At 37.6% G+C, this 22,724-nt stretch overlaps 1 protein-coding gene across 3 annotated transcripts in view; it reads left to right on the forward strand.

Annotated features, from left to right (window-relative positions):
- Positions 1-22,724, forward strand: part of TXNDC11 (thioredoxin domain containing 11) — a 36,092-nt gene that overhangs the window by 1,448 nt on the left and 11,920 nt on the right. Inside the window, exons 1-8 of one of the 3 annotated variants that reach the window (XM_026096366.2) lie at positions 2,511-2,626; positions 2,919-3,135; positions 3,869-3,966; positions 5,816-5,945; positions 13,421-13,514; positions 16,396-16,508; positions 16,872-17,072; positions 20,461-21,253. In XM_026096366.2, coding sequence (XP_025952151.2) covers positions 2,526-2,626; positions 2,919-3,135; positions 3,869-3,966; positions 5,816-5,945; positions 13,421-13,514; positions 16,396-16,508; positions 16,872-17,072; positions 20,461-21,253 — 1,747 coding nt within the window. In that variant the 5' untranslated portion in view covers positions 2,511-2,525. Of the gene's footprint in view, positions 1-2,510; positions 2,627-2,918; positions 3,136-3,868; positions 3,967-5,815; positions 5,946-13,420; positions 13,515-16,395; positions 16,509-16,871; positions 17,073-20,460; positions 21,254-22,724 lie in introns of those variants that run through there. The other 2 variants (XM_064520368.1, XM_026096367.2) reach the window with 2 other exon arrangements.

The raw sequence follows: 22,724 nt of genomic DNA on the forward strand, positions 1-22,724 counted from the left end.
ATGACTGTCATATGTACTTTCTCAGCACACATCATCGGTACGATTTGAAAGCAAAATCTCAGCAATAGAGCACAGCTACTACCACTAAACTTACAAACATAATATATTAACCTTCAGGACCAGTGGATAAAAAGTATTAAAGGGGGAAATCCCTGCGCTACAAGGCAGTTCTTTAGTGGGGATTGAGATATTGCAGGTAGACAGCAGCTTAAGAATATCCAAAGGGAGCCTGATCTGACCTCTGTAACTGTAGAGCTCCTGCAGGTTAGACCCAAAATAATTTCTGGCACTATACAAATGTCTCTTTGAGACAACCCCGCTCTAAGGACCTGGCATGGAACAGGCTGATCCTACTGGCGCTCGTATGTGCTTTCCTTTAATATGAGGTGATTCTGTTGAAATGAGTTTAAATTTTATAGGATGTACACAGCACGTAAATAAAACAGTGGGTGTTTTAATAAACACTATGTGGTTCTTACATTTGTATGATCACTTATCATGTAATCCTCATTTTATTCATGTATAATTTGTCAAGGTTCAGCCCACTCAGTTTTCAAGATTAAGAAAGTTTATCAGTGAAAGAATTTATGATAAGGAAAGGTATGAACAGCCATTCAAGAGTATTCTGTGAGTAGCTGCATTGGTATTGAACACTGCACACTTGATACAACAAGGATCCTATTCTCTGTATAAAATTGGGAATTATATAAAAATACTCCATTGTGTATTTGGTATTGCAGAGGGAGACAATACTGAGAAAATCAGTATAAGAAGCTGATAGCTATTCTGTGGGGTGTTTTATAATTACTAGAGATTTTTTTTGTACCTGAGAATAGCCATGTATTTCTTACTCACCTGTGTCGTGATACCCCTTCTGTTAATGCCTTTTACATTTTCTTGAAATTTAGAGCCAATTTCATGTCTCATTTTTAAGGCTTGTGTTATTATGCTGTTTGTCCACCCGCTCAGCACAACTTCTGAACTCACTGTCCACTTTCAGTTTAATTTGGTAGAGGAAGCAGAGGTTTTGAAAATATTTAGCTTGTCAGTTCTCATTAAACCAGCTAAAGAGGAGAGATTCAAATTAATGTCTCTTAGGAAATAGGTTTTGGTGCAAGCTCAGCCTTTACCTGTTGTGTTTGGCTTTCGGTGGCTAATCGGCGTGTGTGTGTGTGCGCGCGCGTGCTGACCGGTGAGTTTGCGTTTGTGCAGCTTCAGTGACCCGTGATGCACCTGTATGTGTGTCCTGCCCAGCTGGAAGCTGGAGAACGTGGGAAGAAGCTAGCAGTTTGGATAAGAGTGGGGCACTGGGTGTGGAGGAGTGTAACCAGAGGCGTTGGTTGTGAGGATGAAGAGATGAAAAAGGAAACAGGATTGGGGAAGGAGGTGCGTTGCCGATTGGGGGAGCAAGAAGGAATAAAGGCAGAAATCCATAGGAGAAACTAGATTTTTGGTCATGTGTGTAGAAACAAATCCATTTTGTGAGTAGTGGAATTAATGAAGTGTAAACATAAGAAACCAATTAATATTTTTAAAAAATTCTGGTTTTTGAAGTTAAAATCTTTTCTTGCATATGAATTAAGAATTTCTATAGCTTTTAGAAAATATACTGGGGGTAATTCTTAAATGTTTAACTATAAGCATATGCTTAGTGACTTGGAAATGAGTAGAGAGTCGTGGCTTTTGTGGGTTTGTTTCATAAAAACACAGGTATTTCCTACAAACCAGAATGTAGCAGCGTTATTAGAATGTTGCTTAATGTATGACTTTGACAGTGTTCAGAGCATAATAATCTTATCCCACTTACTAAAATTGTAACCTAAAAAGGAGCAAAGATCAGATGGAAAGATTTTCTGTTAGCTTCTTGTTGTAGTATAAGGTAAAGGAATGCATGCTCTTCCCTAAAACTTTCTGTCACATGAGATACCATGGCAAAATTAAGTCATGCAATAGTGCAGTCCAGTTTTTAACCTAATTTACACTAGTAAATATAGTCTGGCTGTAGTAAATATAGCCAGAGGAATATTTTGGACTTAAGAGAATGTAAGAGAGAGTATGATCATTCACTTGCATTTGAGGCAGGTGCTACCGTAAACACTTCTGAACATGCTGGGAATCATGTGTATCTGGTTTGTATGGTTGCTGCTTGCTGTTTTGATGGAGAGCAGAGTTACCTGTGTATTTGGTTTAAATTCTTGGTATTACTGCACAAACCCATTTATCTTAAGAAAATGAACCTGTCATAAAGTCATATTGCATTGTCTTTAAATCAAGATTCTTTATTTGTTGATGCTGTCTTTACATTGAAGAAGAAACCTGCCTGAACAAAGTTCATAGTCTCTGCTCTGAGCACTGATGTCAGTAAGCTAACACATGTTTGCATACTGCTGAAAGTCACTGGTAAAATGTGATTTTTTTTCTTTGTGATACAATATAAAAGAATAGAAATGTAGAATATTTTAAAGCAAGGCATAAGGCACAGTCATAGTCTGTGTTTACATTATGTAAACACATCACAAAACTTTATGACTAGCATCTCTTCTCTTATCAGGGTGCTGTTACCTAAAGTACAAGTGTTAAAAGAGGATGAGGCCAGGGAAGAAATCCAAAGAAATCACTCTTCCTGGTAATTTTATGCTCTATAGCAACCAGCAATAAGAGTGTGAGCTAACGTACCCATCAACATAATGCATGGTATGACAGTGTGACTTCCTAAAGCTTGTTAAGGGTGATCTTAAGATTTCTATAGTATTTCATGTAACTAACTCAGATAACGTAAATTGTAGTCATTTGCATCAATTCTTAAAGTCCTATCATTGCATGACATTTGCTAGGATTAATAAATTAGGACTTTGGACACTTTTTTTTAAACTACTGTTATACAGTCTCAATAAGCCTTTTTGATTTCCTTCCTGCAGCCGAGCAAAAGATGTAACAATGCCAGCAAAGCTTCCAGTGAGTTTCTTCTCCACAAGATCTCCAATCATTGATCTTTTTCGGGGACAGTTAGATTATGCAGATCACCTTCGTCAGGATTCAGAAATTGTGCTGTATTTTTTCTATGCACCGTGGTGTGGCCAGTCCATTGCAGCAAGAGAAGAAATAGAGCATGTGGCCAGCAGATTGTCAGACCAGGTAATTCTAGAGACTATTTGATTTTAAAAAAATGACCTGATAGCTTTTTAATCTCCAAACAAAGGCTGATTTCTGCCTTCCCACAGGAGCCAGTAGGACCTGAATGCTCACGTTTTAGGGTAGTTCAGCCAGCCATCTTAATTGTAAAATTACATGCAGAGCGTTAGAATAATTGTAGAAAACCTGTGATTCCTGTTTGGTTGTGTGTTATTTCTGCTCCTAGATGGGGAACTCCAGAAGTTTCATCTTACAAAGTATTCTCAGAATTATTCACGTGCCTTTTGGCAGAAATGGCAGGGAGTTTGCTCCACTTCCAGGATCCTTGGAGACGTTGGTCATGATGTAGAGGCCTTGCAGCCATTGTGTTGCTGCTTAACAGTTAGTTACCTCTGAACACTACACAGATTCAGCTGTCCTGAAACTTTGCTCTTTGGGCTCTGCTCTGCAGAGTGAGTCATCAATATGGGTTATGACCGGGTTAGTAAATTTGGAGGATTTGGATCAGGAAGCTAAAAACTAAACAGAGAGAAAAGTAACTAGAGGGATTACTGCTGCAAAAAAAGGGAGGGGGAAAAAAAAGTCTTGGATGAAAGAATTAAGGGGAGCTCATGTGGAATACTGCATCGAAAAGACATTGCAAATAGCAGATGGAATAGATTGGAAAGAACCATACTAGATAAAGAAAGTTACGGTAATGCACTTTATTAGGTGAGAACTTTTATCTCTTCTGCAGGTGCTCTTTGTGGCTGTTAATTGCTGGTGGAACCAGGGGAAATGCAGGAAGCAGAAGCATTTCTTTTATTTTCCCGTGATACACTTATACCATCAGAGGTAAGAGTTTTATAAATATGGACTGGCTTTTATATTGTTACTTTGGTAAACAGAGGTACTGTCTAGAATGTTGCACATTGCAAGTGTTGCACCTGTAGTTATAATGAATAGTTATGGAGGAGAAGATTCTGGGTGAAGCTCATCCTGTAGACTACTTACATGTCAGGAAAGGCTGTAAATGTCAGTTAAATGACATGCTGCTCAATTCTTCAACCTTAAGGAAAACTTCTGTTGCCTACGCATCTTCTGGAAGTTTTGCCTCAAATGAATTGTAAAGAATTCAGTTTTACATTTTTATTTTAGTTTTCTGCTTGCTGTAGGTGGACTATATCAACTGGTCCCGGTTTAAGGCAGCAGCAAAGTATGTGCTTGTGGGCTATTGAAGTTAGTGGAATTTAAATGCATGTTTAAATGTAATTGTGTGCTGAAGACTTTTTTTCTAAATCTGGACTTCTCCTTTTTTATGGTCCAAATGTTGAAATATCACTGTATAATGTTTTATATAATGCCACTTTATTTTTAGTATTTGTATATATTATCCCTTCCTTTCTTTTTGTGTGCAGTAGAAGGTAGGAGGACATGTTTTCTAATGCCAGGTACAGAAGACCTAGTTGCTGTGCAGATTCTGACTTGCATTTCTGCTTGTGTACCATAGTCTTGCACTGCAGCTCCCTTCCATTAGCAAAGACTGGTTTTGTTTGTTTAGGGGATTTATATATTGAGGAGGAGCAATCCTGATCTTTGTTTTTAGCTGAACTTTGAATAGATTGCATTGGCATAATTCAAACTGTAATTAAAAAAAAGAAAAAAAGCTAAATCAGTGCAGAATCCCACTTGGACGTACATTGACTTTAAATTGTTTTATATTGAGATAACATACATTAGATTGATACATTTGGGTACTAGCAGTAAGCAACTGGAATATTCTTTAACAGTCACACCAAAAGGAGATATAAATTCATACTGATACTTTGTAAACCCACCCAGAGGGCAATGCACCCCTCATTCCTGAGACATTGAACCTCTGCTGTTGCATGCTATATGTTGAAGCAGTAAATGTTACTGTGAAGGCAAAGATTTGTAGTAAAGCAATGTAGAAAGTAATGTAATTAAGAGTGTGTATATATAAATTTATATTTTTTAAATTGCTTCCCCTTCCCGATTAAATTCCTCTGTGGGAATGGACTAATTCCTCGTGCTTTTAGTGTTTAATTTTACTTTGGAGTGTGATGCTCCGACCAGCCTGATGCCTGATAACAATGAATCAGATACAGGACTTCAGGGTAAGGAAGGACAAGCTCTGGAGACCATCGCCACAAGGCCCGCTCCTGCTTTAGCACTGCCTGGCGTGGTGTGAGCTGTTTGTCAGATGCTGGGGGAGAAGCTATAGGCTTGCTCAGCCTCTCCATCGACAGTGTGACTGGACTCGTCCCTGCTTAGTTGAGTGCTACTTACAAGAGTCTATTTAAAAATCTGCAAGTGAAAGTAGTGACACTTTTCCACTCTGTATTTTTAAGTCATGTGTATTTACTCAGGTGTACAGACAAAGCAGAAAGATGTGTATAGGGTTATGTAATTCATATCCGCCTTTTACAGACTTCTTTAATGGGGCTCAGAGGTGGTCTCCATCCCTGGATCCCCACTAGCACGTTGCACCTACCCATAGACCCTGTGTTAGAGCCACAGCTCCCCTCTCCGATGTAGCAGCTCCTGCAAGTTAGCACAGGGAGCACTCGGTTCCCCCGGGGCTGAGCATGCGCTCTGTGTCACTCCCGTCTCTGCCACCCCCAGGAGGGACTCTCTCTCATTAACTTAAGTCTTAATGTTTTATTATTTTTTTTGGTACTAGTTTTGGACCAATTGAATACAAAGGCCCTATGAGTGCTGTTTATATTGAAAAGTTTGTTCGCCGGGTGATGACACCACTACTCTACATCTCGTCTCGATCAAAATTACTAGATTTCCTCTCAAATTATGAGGTACTTGTCTCTCTTCTCTAGCTTTACCACTGTGGTTCAGAAAGAGTTTGACTTGTTTCACAGTTAAATTTGGGCTGTTCCATAGTAGTTTCTTTCCAGAATCTTGAAATCAGTGCCCTGTAAATTTTGTTAAAATTTTAAAAATATGAAATGACAGATTCGTAGTGCTGGTACCTTGTGTAGTGACTATCATGATTTAGTGATGTTGTTGATTTGCAGCACACTGGTATGTAGAGCCAACCATCAAAATTGTTAACCTCCCCAGAAAGTTACGTATGAACAAGTGAGAAGGGAGAGCCCTTTCCCCCCAAAACTTGCAGACTAAGTTGGAAAAGCAGTTGAGAAATATATAATAATTGCTTTATTTTTTAAAGGACTATTAAATCTTTCCATTAAGTGAAAAAGTCTGTTAAATAAAACCAAATGTGATATCAGTTGAAGTAATGGCTTCCAACTTCTTTGTATGATGTAGCTTCATAATTTTACTCCACTGGTGCGTTGTGTTTTATTAATTTTCAGTCTATTGTGTACAGAGAGGCCAAGCCTGGTAACAGTACTAGTGGATTAATAACTTTTTAAGTAGGTAAAAGGAATTTGCAGCAGGACCATTTATAACCCATTTATAACTGTACATTTCTTTAGTGCACAATGGAGAAATACTATAATGTTACTAAACCCCAAGCTATTACAGCAGAACAGAAAACATAAACAACAGATTGATATTGTGGTAGTGCCCAAAACACGCTAGGGGATTTGCAGTGTTTCCGAATGAAACGTGGTTCCTTTTTGAGTTGGTATTATGTTTTCAAGACAGATCCTGCTGCAGGACAGAGTGTAACTTGTGTTGTTAAATGAAAGCTACCAGCCCTCAGCAGCTGTTTGTTGGTTTAGTTCTCCAGTGTTTTAAGCACGGACTTTGAGTCAGGAGTGGTGAGTTCCGCTCCTGTCTCTTGACACTGATGCTTTCTGTGATCCTGAGCAGTTCTGTCGTCTTTCCTCTGCTTCAGTTTGGTCGTTCTGAAACTTTGTTGGGTTTTCTTCCTTTAGAAATTTGAGAACAGCCATGCTTGGTTTTCAGTTTGTTTTGTGAATTATCTCTTGGTTGTCTCCAAGAACTAATGGATAAGCATACCGTCATTAAGCTTAAACTTACTTTACAATAGGATGTGCGCTTCCATTGGAAAAAGACTAAGATAAAAGACGAACTTCTGAGGGAACCCAGAAAATCCAATCTTTCATTTTGAAATACTGCTTAGCAGTTGAACAGCTATTTATTTTTCCAGTCTGTGGTCAAATACTCCCCCCTTTCCTCTGCTTCAAAACTCCATGGCTTTGAGAAGTCCCCAGTCTGTATTTTGTATTTGGCATTCGTTGGTTCTTTCTGTGAACTGGACTAAGAATCGAGTCTGATCTGTTGCCCCACACCCCTCCAATTTAAGGTTGGTGTTTTTTCCCCGCTCCGTGGCACTAGGTGCTCAATGTCTTGCCTTTATAAAATACAGAGGAGATGGAGAAGGGCATACAAAAATAACAGCCACCTCGTGCAGTCAGATTCGTCAGGGAACAGGACAAGCCACACGTTAATGGAGAAAGGCATCAGATAGCACAAGTCCAGCACAAGAGGGCAGTACGGAAAGCAAGCGCTGGCTGATCAGAAGCTGTGAGACCTCAGAAATCAGAGAATTGTATACCAAGATGGAGAGGGAAGCAGGCATAAAGGAAAAACGAGTTTTCAAACAGAAATAAACATATTGTTGTTTCATCATTTTAAAGAGTTAGAAATGTAGGTGTTTTTACTGTCACTTGTGTAAGTCAAGGGACATAATACACTTTGTAGGAGAAGGTGCAATCCAGGAGGTTATTGCTGTGCTTAAGAAGTGAAAAAGCTTGAGAAATCTTAGTATGTTTTGGAGTAGGTTACAGGAAATGCATGTATGATACAAACTAGTTGCTATTTAACACCTTATTTTCCTCTTTAGTTTCTTGCTTTGATTTTCATCTTTTGTATACTGAAAACGTTAATTTTTAGCAGGAGGGAAAGGAGGGAAAACTATTAGTGGTTGATCATCAGGCATTTTGACCATTGTCTGCTGGTTGGTCAGGGTGTGGTTGTTTTTTTGTTTTTTTGTTTTTTTTTGTGATTTCTTCACTGAAAAGCATTAATTTGAAGCTCAGAATATTTTACGAAAGGTTTGTCATCAGCGGCATCTAATTTTCAGTCCTGTGCTTTGCTAGAGAACAGGTTATGCGAACTCGGGTTAGGGGTGTTTATGCTTGAGTTGGAAAATGTGAGCTGAAATGAACCTTTCTGTAGCTGATCCACAGCCTGCACTAGGCAGTGCTCGTTCTCTGCCTCAGCTGTTGTGTTTACTTTGGCACTGAGGTCTCCCACATTAAGGAGTAGGTCACAGTGTAGCATGTGGCTCTTGGGAAGCAGTCTTGGTCCTCATTGCTGGGCCTTTCTGTCCAGGGATAGTGCTAGCTGGTATCTGGTGTATGCGGTAACTTCTTAAGTTACCAGTAGGTGAACATTCATACGCAGGGCCACAAGTTGAGCAGAGCTGCTGCCGGTATGGATCTTCACGCTTAGCGTTACTGAGCACTTCTCTTGTTTCAAGGGCATTTTGTTGTTGCTTGTCAGTTTACTTCTACTGATGGCCAGGACTTCAAGGCCATAGTTCTTTTCCCTCTAACCTGTGAAGCTTTTCATGTTTAAATCTTGTGCTCAAATTCCAGTTACTGCCTTTTGACAGAGAAAGGGTCTAGCAAAGAAGAAGCAAAGAAAAGCAGGAGCTCTACGCATACACAACCAGACGCAGAAATCCATTAGCCACGTTAGCATGCCTGAACTAGCAAGTCCCATAAAAGTACCAAGTTAAACCTGCAAAGCATTTTTTTTTGCAAGTGCAAGCATGTCAAGAGATACCAAAATCTAGTAGTATTTTACCTTGTAATCAGATTTCAGTTTCTGTTTCTAAAAATGTTGCTAAATAGAGTCCAGCAGAAAGTAAAAGCAAGTGGTGTTGGTTATATGATGTTGTGTCCATTTCTCAGCCGAAGTGGATCAGTGCAAACAGTGAGAAGCTGAGCTCGCTACCACAAGAGGGCACCCAAACGCTATGAAAAAAGCCTTATTGAAGACTTGAAAGTTAAGATTCTGCTTTTTCTGATACTAATCAAGTTTTTTAAAGAAAGCTTGTGGAATGATACTTGTATAAAATTAGAATGGGATACAAGATTAGAATTTACTGTTTGAGAAACCCCACTTGGAAAAGCAGTTGTAATCTTGGAATGTGCAGAAAGAGTTAAGTTGCATCAGGAGAAAGACTTGCAGTTCCCACCATAACTCCAGGTGACTGTCAGAACATATAATCAGATTTCTTGTGTTTTCTTAATTGCAGAGATGTAACAGTTTTATTTTAATCCCAACTAGTATGTCTAATTCCTCATCTGACTAACCCAGCTTTTATGGGGGGAGGTGGTGGGGGAAAGTGGTCTCTCTGGGGTGTAGCTGGGATGTGTCTGACACTGTATCAGCTTTCTTCTTTGCTCCAGCTGTGTAGAAATGCTTCCTGATCATGAATCAGCTGTGTAGGAGCTGACCCAGTAGTGGATTTGACTTAATAGCTTGCTTCTGTGTGGTGCTGTGGTGCCCACATGAAGTGATGAGGTGACAGTTTGCATCTGCCTCACCTAAGACGCAAGATATCTTGGGCAGGCTGTGGGTTGCTCTTTCTCTCTCTCTTGGTTTCTGGCTACATGTAGTTGTATTCATCATTAGAAAATGAACAGGCTTTTACTTCTAACTTTAATTCATCTAGTATCAGTCAGGACATTTCCGTCTTTGTATTTCTACAGTACAGGATTTGTATTACCTAACGTTGGTCCTTCTGTCCCCCAGAGTTGACATTTTCCTTTTTTCTTGCAGTTTTCTTTCCTGTGTTTGCAGATAGACCACAAGAGGAGTTGCCTGCTGGCACAAGTCTGAGATTCTGAAAAAGAGTTTTCCTTTACTTAATACAGCCAAAACATAAAAAATAAATAGGTATTGAGATCGGATCCCTTAAGTGAGTAGTAAAAGCAGTTTGTTTAATTGTAACAGCTAATTAGTAGCTGTATTTTTTTTTTCCTGTTTTCAGTACTTTGCATTCTTTGGCAGTTAACTTCAGCAATCTTTTATCACATGGTCATTTAATATTGTGATTTGTGATTGCGCAAATTTTGTTCCTCACCCTTCACTCTTTCTTCCAGAAATATTTAATTACATGAGCCTCAGTACACTGCCTGTCTTTTGACTGTTACAAATAATTTCTACCTGTAGTTTTCTAGCTTTTAAAGTAGCTATTAATGCAGAAAAGGACCTCCTGTTACTCCTTGACACTTAGTTTCTTTCAAGGTGTTTGGTAACTTCTTGTAAGCTTTTAGGGGAATTATAGTATGCTGCATTGAGAGGATCACTATCATCTGCATGCCTGCTGGTTGCTTCAAAGAATTTTTAATGGATTTGAGACATCGTTTGCTGCTTTGGTAATAAAATCGTGCTGACTGCTCTCCAAGAAAACAAGATCTCTGTTCCTTCTTAAAGATTCTGTTTGCTGCTCTGTAATTGTCCAGATCATCATCAAGCCTGTTACTTTTGGATTTAACTGGTGACACTTGACACTTCCAATTTCTCTGGTGTTGAGACCAAGTAAAGAAATAAGCTGCACTACAATTAATAATTTAGCATTTCCATAACTGAGTTTTATTAGGTACTAATGGCTTTTCACTGTCGGCATTCTCAGTTTATTCTAAAACCTTTCCTACAGACACTTAGTTTGGGACAGCTTCCCAAAATTATTTCATGGAAGAAAAGCTCCAATAAACTCCCCTGTAGCAGACTCCAATGTTTCTAATACATTGTCCTTAAACTACCTCTGTGCCACCTGCAAATATATAATCCTGTTAGGGGATCCTTACCACCTTTCATGTGATATTGTCATCTTTGGGCAGGTATGGATTCTTTCTTTTTTTTTTTCCATTTCTTTTTTTGTTTGTTTTTAAAGCCACTGCTGTGTTCTCACAGATCCTGTGAGTTGAGGACAGAGCCTGGTAAACTCCCACTTTATATAGCAGCAAGCCATAGCCTGTTCATTTGACTATTTCCAACTGCCTGGTGGATATATTTAACCATAACTCCACACAGATGGTTGCTTTGAAGCAGCTGATCATCGATAACAGCTTTTATGTAGATGCCTGTGCAAACCACATGCAGGCAGTTGTTGCTAGAGCAGTAAACTGACATTTTGAGTTGATGTTTTGGAGGTGCTTACATGAAAAGAAGTGGGAGTTGCTGCAGTCAGGCTCCTCTAAACATACTTGTGTTCAGACTTAAGAACCTCTTGTTTACATTGAGATGTCTCTCTTGTACTGAGCAAGGCATACTGTTAGTTGCTAGCACCCAAAAGTGTTCAGTTTTGTTAAAATCAGCAGCATAGTTGACGTTAACAAGTGAATCTCTTTGAAGAACAGAAAAACAGGAAAGTGTGCATGGTACTGGGGAAGAATTATAGCATTTTAGACACTTTTTCTTCATGTGTATAATTGTAGCCTGTAAAGGGAGGAAATTTTAGCTGTTCTGGGATGATCAGAAGGAAGGAAGCTAGTTAGCCAGATTACAGAATGGACATACAGAATTCTCCCACTACACTCTCTTTTTATTGAAGAAACATTTTCCTGAAATGTCTCATGGAAACACCTTATTATTCGCAGTCAGCAGTTAGAAATCTTAAGCTACAAAGAGTGTGTAACAGAATGGGCAGTCAGAACCAGAACATTAGGGTATTTTTTTAATAACTTTATAAATGTCTACAAATCTGACCTTTGATGCCTTCTCACATTTTACTCTGTCACTTTTGACTCTTCTTTCATTCATTAGTTTGTGCCATATGGTGGTTTGAATGCCATAACTGTATGAAGCAAACTTAGGCTTTGAACCATATGGTTTTGCTAACTTTTTTTACTCTTTAAGGAAGAAGAATGATTGCTGCTGTTTTGCTGTGTTTTCTGCTTCTAACTTGTTTATATTCTTATTTCCTCCTGAACAGTTATTGCAGAAATTTCACTAATAGCTTGTACATAATTTTTATCATTGATATTTTTCTTGCGGTACCTCTTAAAGAATCTTTGTGAACAAGTCTTGCATTCAGCATTCTTTAATAAAAGATAATTCCTGCCTGAAAGGGCAGACTTATTAGATGAGATGAGGAATGTTTTCATTCGTGAACATCTTAGGAGCATATCACCTAAGGTAAAAGTCAAAGGAAACTTAGTAAGAGGCAAAATGTATATTCATGTTTAAGAAATAAGCTTATTTTTTTTAATAAGTAAAACTCAACAAAAATTAAAGCAGCTTCTGAAATAGTCAGATGCGAAGATTCCTGTGGGAACGCATTTGCCGTGTGAGCGGGTGATGCGGGAGCCTGGAACCCTGCGTTGCGCAGCGTCCCGAGAGCGCGCTCGTTGTGAGCATCGGCTCTCCCTGTACGCACTGGCGCAGCTGGGATGCAAAGAACATGCAATAGTCGCGTTCTGCCGCTGAATCTGTCCTGAAAGTCTAATAACTGATACAAGTGGTGAGAACAAATAATTTTTAGTGGACTGTATTTTGCAAAATTTAAGACTAAAACTGGGTTTTAATTTTGAAACAAGAGACGTTTCAGACTGTGCTCCCGTTTGTTCCAAGTCAGCTTCTCCCAGATTCTCTTCCTGATTCAGGCTTCATATCTGGCAAAGGGAACGGGCCTGTGAAGGGTCCTTGAAATTTTGAATTGCCTGTTTGGCCACCTGAAGAAAATCTTTATGCATATGAAGGTGGGATGTGGGGTTCTTTCATACTTTTTGTGCAGTTGGTCTCCCACAGACTTCTACAGCCCACACTGGAAGAATTTACCACGCCTGACAGCTTGATGATGGGATGATAAGGTGGCTTAGCAGTTCAAGTATTCACTTACAAATGTGTGAATTCATCTATAGTTGCTATTTATGTGCAGCGCAGTAAAAGTTAAAATGTTATTATTAAGTTTGTTAATACTCTGACAAATCATATTCCATATTTCAAAAGATGCCCTTATGATGCTTATGGTTCTTACTATGGTGCTGCAACTGACTCATATAATAATTTCAAAGCAACTATTAATTGTTTTTAGAGAACTGTAATACCTAACGTGGGAACAGTGCAGCTTGCAGCTAATGCCTCTACAGCCATAAAAGCGCTCTCATTGTACATGTGTTTTTGAATTTCAACATTAGAACAGATTTTCATTCTCTCTTCAATATTAAATTTTTTCTTGCAGCATAAAATGACTGCTTTTGTTTTAACAAAGATGACCAAAGACCGTTTAGTCTGTTGTGTTTTACTATAGGCGAGTAATTAAAATGTTCTATATATTTATATTTGAAAATAACTTAGCCAACTCTAATTCTTATTTTTTCAGCCTGGAGTTCTGGGATATTTTGAGTTCAATGCTTCACCTCAGCCTCCTGGTTACCTAACATTCTTCACATCAGCATTACATTCATTAAAGAAAGGTAAAAGCATCATCTTTCAAAATTCAGGACATCTGTGAAAAATTCATGTAAATGGGTTCAGTTCTTTGCAATATTTTATAGTCAGGGAGTGAATCACTTTTGAGTGTGTTTCTTAATGTTGATCTAATTACAAAGCTGTCTTTTACTATAACAATGAAGAAATAATGTGAGGATTGCTTACAGAAGAGGTTTATTGTGTATTCGGTAATCAGCCATCCTGAAATGAAATATATGGCAGGCTTCTATTCAAGGACTCATTAAGATACACTTTCTTCTGTAACCTGAAAGTGTAGCTGCAGTCTGTATATAACCGTAATCAAACTAGCATTGATTTAAGTTGAATTAAAGTGTGTTTGTCTGGGGCAACATCTGAAACCAGAGGCAATAAGATGAACTTGACTTTCAATCTAGAGTTTAGTAACTGAATTCAGCATCACCAAAGAAATTCTTAAATGCTTTCCTGTGTGGAGTTAAAGAGCTGGAAGAAGATAGCTTAATGAGAAGGGATTTTCCTGTTGTTTTGCATTAATAATCTAAAATTTAACAACTCTTGTGTTTAAATACACGGAGTTTGCGTAATAGTAACTTTCTAGTTTCAGTTATGTTTTGCCTTATTTTATTCTTTTTTTTTCTCCTACCTTATAACAAGCATTGAACAATAGTGATTGAACTCTGGGGATCATTTTATATGTTTTTCTTTGCTTTAGTGATAGAATATAAGTGACGTCTCCTAAATAACATGTGGGAATGTTTGAGATGTAGTGTAGTAACAGCCTCGGTAAAAGCCCCTCAGCTAAAAGGTGAACTTTTTAATATATTTTTGTATATGTTCACAAAATATTTATAATAAAGTGATTACTTTTTACATATATGTAGCTTTCAAAGCTTTTTCTTCTGAAGAGCTTTTATTTTGGATTGTTGTATACAATTTTTATAATATCAACGTTGTGCACTAAATGTTCTATGCAAAGCTCAAAAGTACTCCTAAAAAACATTTAAATTTGAATAACTGTTGGTGGGAAGTAGTATCTTTATACCCATTTGGTTGATTAGTAAACTGAGGTAGACTACTTAGTGTTTTTGTTCCAAATTATGTTTATTTGAAGTAAATTTATATTAAATCAGTTTCCTACTGCAGTAGTGGTTTTAAAAGCTACAAAAGATTGACTGGCAGTTAATTATGGTGGACTAATTTTGTACGTATGTGCCAGTATGTTTAGCTACGCTACTGAGTATTTCCATCTGATAAACTTCTGGCCTTTGTAGTGCCAGAGACTTCAGTGGACTGTTTCTTTTGTGAAATACAGAGAATTGCTGACAGGTAGCAGCACCTGCAGTTTTCACACTCTTTTGCCACCCAGGTGCTAATCCCCAACGCGTTGGTGATTAGTAGTGTCTCTGTGTGGTAAGTATACAAACACATTGGTACTGCTGATGGTAATCTCCAAACATAGACTGTGTCTGCTTTTGTAAGTGGTTAATTACATGAGCGGCTAGTTGATCTTGCTCTGTCTTAAAATGCTAGGCAAGCATTGTCATTCTTCAGCACTGGAGAGCTGAATGCATTTCTGGATTACTTCCCTCTTTTAACATTTCTTCAGTTCAGTTTAGTGAGAATTTGTTTTCCATGTTCAGAAGAGAGTCTTCTCCATGATCTGCTATTAGACAGGAAGCTATTCTTTGACATTTTCTGTACATTACTGAGCTTTGTTTCATGACACCAAAATACTAGTAAAATAAAGTCTAGCATATTATGCTTTTTAATCTGATTTTACAGTGTGGTGGTATAATGTGCACTATTCTTAATATTCTTTTTCTTTTCAGAAGCCGTGTATTTTAAACTTCACTGAATGTGCTTACAGACCCTCATGGCTGCCATGAATTTGTGTGCAAAATTTTCTCATGTTTTTTGAAATGAATTATCTTGAATAAATTGCAGATGTCACAGTGCCCTGCTACACAATGTTTATAAAAACTTCTGTGTTAAGTAGAAAAGGACTGCTGGTTTCTATTCTAATGGAGTTCCACAAAAAAACCCAAACCTACTGAAAAAGCTTATGATCCTCATTATCTTCAGAATGTTAACTTTATTCTGACAGATTTCTTTTTTTTTGGTCAGAAATCCTGGATATATCAGTAGAAAAAATACTTAAATTTAAGATTAGCACATTTTAAGGATATTTCTTCCTATCAGCGAATGAAGTAAATTGATACCATTCGTCTGATTTTTGCTTTGTCAATGTCTTGGTGTGCAGTATAAAGCCTGTTCTCCTACATTTTGTTCTGCAACTTCCCCATCTATATGTTGGGCATATAGTTCTTGGCAATCTAAATATGAAAAGCATCCTATCCTTGTGGAGTATTGTTATAGATATGGAAATATCAAAATAAGTATTTAGGTAATATCAATTTTTACTGTAAATATATATAATATAAACAATCCCTTAATAAGTTAGTACCTTTTTCTTGTATTTGTCTTATCTTGGTTTTTGAGATGCTATAACATGTAGCAAGATAGATCTGAGATACTAAATTCTGTATTTAATAAGCGAGTTAAGAAATTGGACACTCCACATTAACATTCTCTACCTGGGTGAAGAAGAGGAACACATTTGCTTTCCTTGTCTATTCTCATCCCCTTTCTTCTTCTACCTCACTTCATTCACCGGCAGTCTTGGCAGTTGCTATTTCAGTAAGGTTTCTGTACGTTCATACAGCATGGTTCCGGGTATTGGTTTGAAGGTGTCCCAGGAGGAGATCATATTGTTACATTTAGTTTCTTATAACCATTTAAAAAGTAAGATCCATGTTCTTCTAAGACTTTCAGGAAAGAAGTTCAGTGTGTATAATTGTATTAAACACTAGAAATTTGCACTTTCAGATTACCTTGGAACAATACGCTTTGGAGTGATCACAGATAAACATGTTGCAAAGGAGATCTCATTGGTGCATTCAGGCAGCGTGTATTTGCACAGACATGTGAACACGTCTCTTGTGAGTATTATATTTATGCTGCAGTAACTTTGAGACAATACGTGAGTATTGAAGCTCTGTCGTAGTGGGCCCTGGGCAAATGTAATAAGTGACAGTGTTCCACATCGTATTTGCAAAGCTGTTAAATACTAGAATACAGAATGTTTGAAAACTTACTTTTTTTTCTAGTAGCGTACATTTTCATTCCCCTTTGCCAAAGGCGGGAGATATATGAAAGCCTGAAGCTCACTGAATAGTGTCATTAAATTAAAAAGAGCTTTAGGCATTACATTAACAAAGCATGCTATATGTGATTACTGCATTCATTAGTAAACAGTATATTTAAGTAAGTGAAGACAAATAATTATTTTTTCACCTTTCAAGATTTATCCAAATGACATCATGAACTATACAGCTGAGAACATTTGCAAATGGGCTCTAGAAAATCGAGAGATGCTCATACGCTGGCTGAGACCACATGGTGGAAAAAGTCTCCTTCTAAACAATGAGTTGAAGAAAGGACCAGCACTTCTCATATTTATACCTTACAATCCCTTAGCAGAAATTCATCCTCTTTTAGATGAAGTAAGTGAGATTATTTTTTACTTCCAGCATAGTAGAAATTGAGAACTCTCGCTTAATTGTGCTAGGATTGTACAATATACAGGGTGGGTGCAGTACTGCTGAGATAAACTTTGTGCTCAAACCTGTTTACAAGTCTATTTTCATATTGCGTGCTCTGGTGCAGACAGGAGATCATTTATAGTTTTGAGTACTGGAAATTATCTTCTTAGGCCTGCTTGGGATTTTAAGTGTATGCATGGTTAATAGAAAAGGTATAGCGCTGAATCGTCATGAGAGGCAGATACATGATTTGAGGCACACAGGTTTTATGTTTCATAATTGTATAAATGTGATGTTTCTGTTGAGAAATGGAATTTACGCTCTCTGAAAAGAGAGAATATTTATTAGGAACATGATCCTCTAAATCCTGAATTGATTCTTGGTATAATGTATAGGGGGAAAAAATCTGCATATGTTATATTCTTAATTTATATTCTTTCATATTTATACCTTTACCTGCTCCTGTAAGGATGACATACTTATTTCTCACCGTGCCAAGTAAGAGTAGTGGTACTTTTTATTCAGTGCAATGCCAGTTCAAGGTTCAAAGTTGATTTTAGTAATACTAGAATTATGTTTGGACATCTGACACTGGCAATCACTTCACTTTTAATTGGAGATGTTTTTTGGAATTAATAGGGAATACTTTCCATTCGGATTTCTCTACTTTGTATGGCTCATTGCTCAAATTCTTTCTTCTTCTTTTGTAACAGTCCATCAAATCTTTCCTCAGTTTGTCCCAAAGGTTCTTGACTAACTGCTGGTTCTTGACTAACTGCTGGTTCTTGACTAACTGCTGGTTCTTGACTAACTGCTGGTTCTTGACTAACTGCTGGTTCTTGACTAACTGCTGGTTCTTGACTAACTGCTGGTTCTTGACTAACTGCTGGTTCTTGACTAACTGCTGGTTCTTGACTAACTGCTGGTTCTTGACTAACTGCGCTGGAAAAATGCTCTGTCTGCTGCCTGTCGGTTTTTGCTCATGGCATGCATTTAGACAGAGGGCTTTTTTCCTTGTCTCTGTGGACCAACTCTAAAGATTGCTGCCTTGCAGCGTTTTGAAAAAGGCAAACGAAGTAGAGGAATAAGCGTTAGTTGAACAGGCTGCATGTAGTATTCCTGTTATGATCAAGAGGCCACGTGTCTTAGTGTCCAAAAATATTCTCTCAGGATGACAGATACATCATTTATTTTTTCACTGCTCTAAGTATTCACATTTGTTTGAAAATACTTTTTCAAGACAAATTGTTCCAACTCCAAGGTTTTGCCCCACACAGTATGCCTCTGTTACGTGTCAACAGTGATGCAAGGCAAGGGCCTGACTCTTTTCCTCAACTCCCTTCTTTCGGTGGAGAGTGTTGTGTGACAGAAGCAGATCTTTCTTTGATCTTCTGTTCCACTGACAAAGCTCAAATGAAGGAGCAAGAAAATATTTGAGTGTTGCAAAACTTAAGTGTTTTTTCCACCCCATTCTAGTTCTCCTCTCCTTCTTCCTCCTCCCCAAATGTGGTTACACAAAGGAATATGGTCACTTTAAGAAACGAGACACTGTTGTTTGAAATCTAGCAAGACTAAGTTTTGGTGGCAGTGCTGGCTTATATGGACATCAGCTATGTCCTGAAATGCATGGTCTCCAGCAGGAGACGTAATTAATGCTGCAGTGTCTGAAGCAATGAGGAAAAAATGAAAATCATTTATGATACAATATCTAGTTAAACTAGAAATAGACACCATAAAAGCTAGCCAGCTACAAGATAATGTTCATTTATATTAGAAAAGCTGAAAGAGATGAAATAATATTCTTGATAGAGCAGTGCAGTCTTCTAGTCTGATGCACAGGTCATTATACTTCCCATTTCTGGAAATTCAGAAATGTGGAAAGTTCATTCTATCTGTCAAGAGAATCTCAAACCTAAGAAAGTAATCATTTGTGAGGCCTGTTCTTCAAGAAACTTCTCCCAAGCAATACTGTAACCTTCCCGTAGTGCCAGAAACAGCATGATCTAATGAACAGAGTATGAAAATGTCTCGCCTGTAGAGTTCTTAATTTCCTTATTAATTTGACTTTCTACATTCATAAAATAATCTGCTGGATTCTCCATCTTTACAACTGGAATACTGCTGCATACCTAACAGATTCTTGCATGGATTAGTACAACTGGCAGGCAGTAACTATTGTTAATTCAACTTTTAAAAATTCTCTTTATGCTTATTGTTCTTTCTGCATTGTTTCTAAGAAGTCATTATATACATATATGTACGTGTGTGTGTATATGTACGTGTGTGTGTATATGTACGTGTGTGTGTATATGTACGTGTGTGTGTATATATGTATATATGTATTTAAGTATTGAGCATTTGAATTTTCAGGACCTGTGGAACCATCTAATAATGAGTTCTTGAAGACTAGCAGAAACTCTCACTGTAGACCACATCTAAATGATCCTGTGGCAAAGTTCCCCTCCTAGACACGATCCTTCAACATGCCTTTGACAGCTGTAATGATCCCTATTAGAATGTACTTGTGTAAGCAGTGTGTGTGTGCCATGCTTTGTATTTTGATTATATTTAATGTGATAGATGAAGGTGAAGGGATTTTTTTTCTTTTCCCTTCTTCTTATTTATCTCCTAGAAAGGGAATACCTTTCATGGTCCATGCATGTGCTTTTTGTTGTCCATTTCCCCTTGGTTATGACAACTGAAATGGTAGTGCAACACAAACATCTGCATTGAGTGGCAGGCTAGCTTTTTAAAATTTTCAATAAATTCCACATTACTACATCCAAAGCATACATGCAGGATTGCAACCGTGTTTGCATGGCTGGGAGAATAAGAACACTGCTTCAGCACTGTTAGTGATTGTTACAGAAGTCTGGGACCACCCACACCAGGAAGAATCTCCATTCCCCTTTCAGATGGGATTGTTTTTATGTATTTTCTCCTCCTTTGGGAAAACAAGTGAAATTCAGGAACCTATATATTGATTAATGCTTCATGTAGTAGGATTTAACCTTAAAATGTAGTGTTATGGAACTGTGCTGCATATGACGTAGAAGAGGGCCTTGAGATCAGTGTAGTGGGCTGAAAATATTTCAGTGGCTTTTTTTGTTGTTCTGAATATTTAATTCTTACATATTGATATATCTAGAAATATGAGTTTGTTATCAAGTCAGAGCTTCCTGTGGGTTTTTTTTAAGAAAGACTAGTCAACTTTGTTATTGAAATTCCATGTAAAACTCCGTGTATTTTACATTATTCAACCTGCGACAAATTTGAACTTCATTTATGTGTGAACTACGTACAATTAATCTTATTTTTTGTTGTTTTTTGTTCCCCCCGCCTCCTGCAGATTACCAAAGTGGCCTTGGAATACCACAACTGTAATAAAAGCCAGGCAGCTGAACCAGTTCGTCAACACTTAGGAGACGCTGATTCACCAGCTTTTGATTCCCCTGTACCAGATGCACATACAAAATTGTTGGAAACATTTTCAGTAACAAAGTACCCATGCTGTAACACGGTGGTGCTTCCTCAGTGGCATTCAATATCTAGAACTCACAACGTCTGTGAGCTTTGCATTAACCAGACACTTGGTGTCAAACCAAATAAAGTCAGTGATGTGCCACACTGCAACTTTTTAGAGATAGAAGCAGCTTTGGACTCTTTCTACCTCCAGGAACATACCTTTTTTCAAGTTGTATCAAATACCATAGAATGCAGCAATTTCTTAAGTTTCTATAGTCCCTTTAGCTATTACACTGCATGTTGCAGGACAGTAAATAGGCATTTTTTAAGTTTTATTAGTTCTGAGAAGACCATCTTTCAGACCCCTAAAGTAGCATTTTCTTCCCATGGGAAGAAAGATAAGGATGACACCCCAAATTCTATTCCTCACATTGAGGATAGGAATTGTTTTATTCCTGACCTTCATGATAATGGCACTAACATTACTGGTCTGAGCTGCAGGACCAACAAAACCTTGAATCTTTATCTACTGGATTCAAATCTTTTTTGGATATATGCAGAGAGATTAGGAGCATCGAGATCTACTCATCTTAAGGAATTTGCTGCCATTGTTGACCTGAAAGAAGAAGTGCACTATGTCCTGGATCAGAATCAATCGCTTATTGGATCTACTTTGGGTATGATATCCACTATAGAAATGCTTGAAATAAGAAAATTTGAGAGTAAGTTTGTGAATGGAAAATGTATACCCTTCATAAAATGACTGCTGATAAAGTGAGACTATAGATACCCTTGTTACTCTAATTTGCTTTAAATGAAGTGAATCGCAAAGTGTGTGATTCTTGAATGCTTGATACCTTGAAGGAATTGTTTACAATCTAAACTAACTTGGTCATGAAAAAAAATCACTCAATGCACCTAACGCATTTGATGTTATAGAAGACATTTGTGTGTTAATGGTGATGTTGGTGTTTGCTCAGCTGTTCTACTCGCTATATTTTCCCAGAATTTTATGAGATACTGTCCACTTAGCAGCAGAGCCTGGGTCTTCCTTTTGCCCTCTGAAACCAACTTATAAATTGTTTAAAATTTATTTTGAAAAGTACTTCCATTATAAAGATAGATCTCTGAAGTGTTTTTAACCAATTGTTTTGGTCAAATCTGTCATTACTCCTTTTTTCCTGGCTGCATTGAAGAAAGAAAGAAAGGGGGGGGGGGGGGGAAAAAAAAAAAAAAAAGCTAGTTGTGTTCAGAAGAACCCCTGATTGAAGTTTGAATTCATATACAAGCTATTTGAATGAGCAACACAAGATGTTTAACCACAGGCACTTACCTGTCTTAATGATGTGCAAAACTGAGTCCACCTTCAGAAAATGCAGGGTTTTTTTTAAATGTTAGCAGTAGTAAATTAAAATGGAAGTAACTTCAAGTGTGCACAGTACTAAAATAAATTTTTCAAATAGGCATGTCAGTATAATTCTTACAGCATTAATTATATTTGCATTTTGCCTCAAAACTGTAAGTATAAAAGTATGCAAAACATGAGGAAAAATAGTCATATTCTGATTAATGTTCCCATCCAGCTCTGTATGTTCTCTATCCCTCCCCCCCGCCCCGAAAAACATTCTCGATAAACAAAAAAAACAGTGATCATAAACAGATACTTAGGAAAAATTAAGACCAGGGTGAGCGTATATAGTGTTTCCTTCCCCTTCCTGCTCCAAGTACTTTCTGTCTCGAACTATTTTCAGTTCACAGGATTTCCTGAGCATGATGGGGTTTCTCTGTTGAGTAACTCTCAGAAAGCAACACCCTCTTCAGAGGAATCTGAATTTACAGAAACTTTCTGCTTCCATATCTTTTGTCATGGAGTCACTGTGGGGTTTTGTGTGTGGTGTGTGGTTTTGGCGGGTTCTTTTGGTTTGTTTGTTTTTTTGTTTGGGTTTTTTTTTTGTTAAGCCTCTTAACTTTTGACAGTTTCACTAGAGATTTTAAATGAAATGAAATATCTTTTTGTAATATTTTTAACAGATTTTGGTCTTTACAGACTATTGCCTAAAACTTCAGGAATATTAATATGTTTTTACCTAGCTCTCACCTTTTAGTTATGTATTACTTAGTCATGCATAGATATTAAAAATCTAGACA

Source organism: Dromaius novaehollandiae, chromosome 14 (genome assembly GCF_036370855.1).
Source record: "Dromaius novaehollandiae isolate bDroNov1 chromosome 14, bDroNov1.hap1, whole genome shotgun sequence".
NCBI lineage: Eukaryota > Metazoa > Chordata > Aves > Casuariiformes > Dromaiidae > Dromaius > Dromaius novaehollandiae.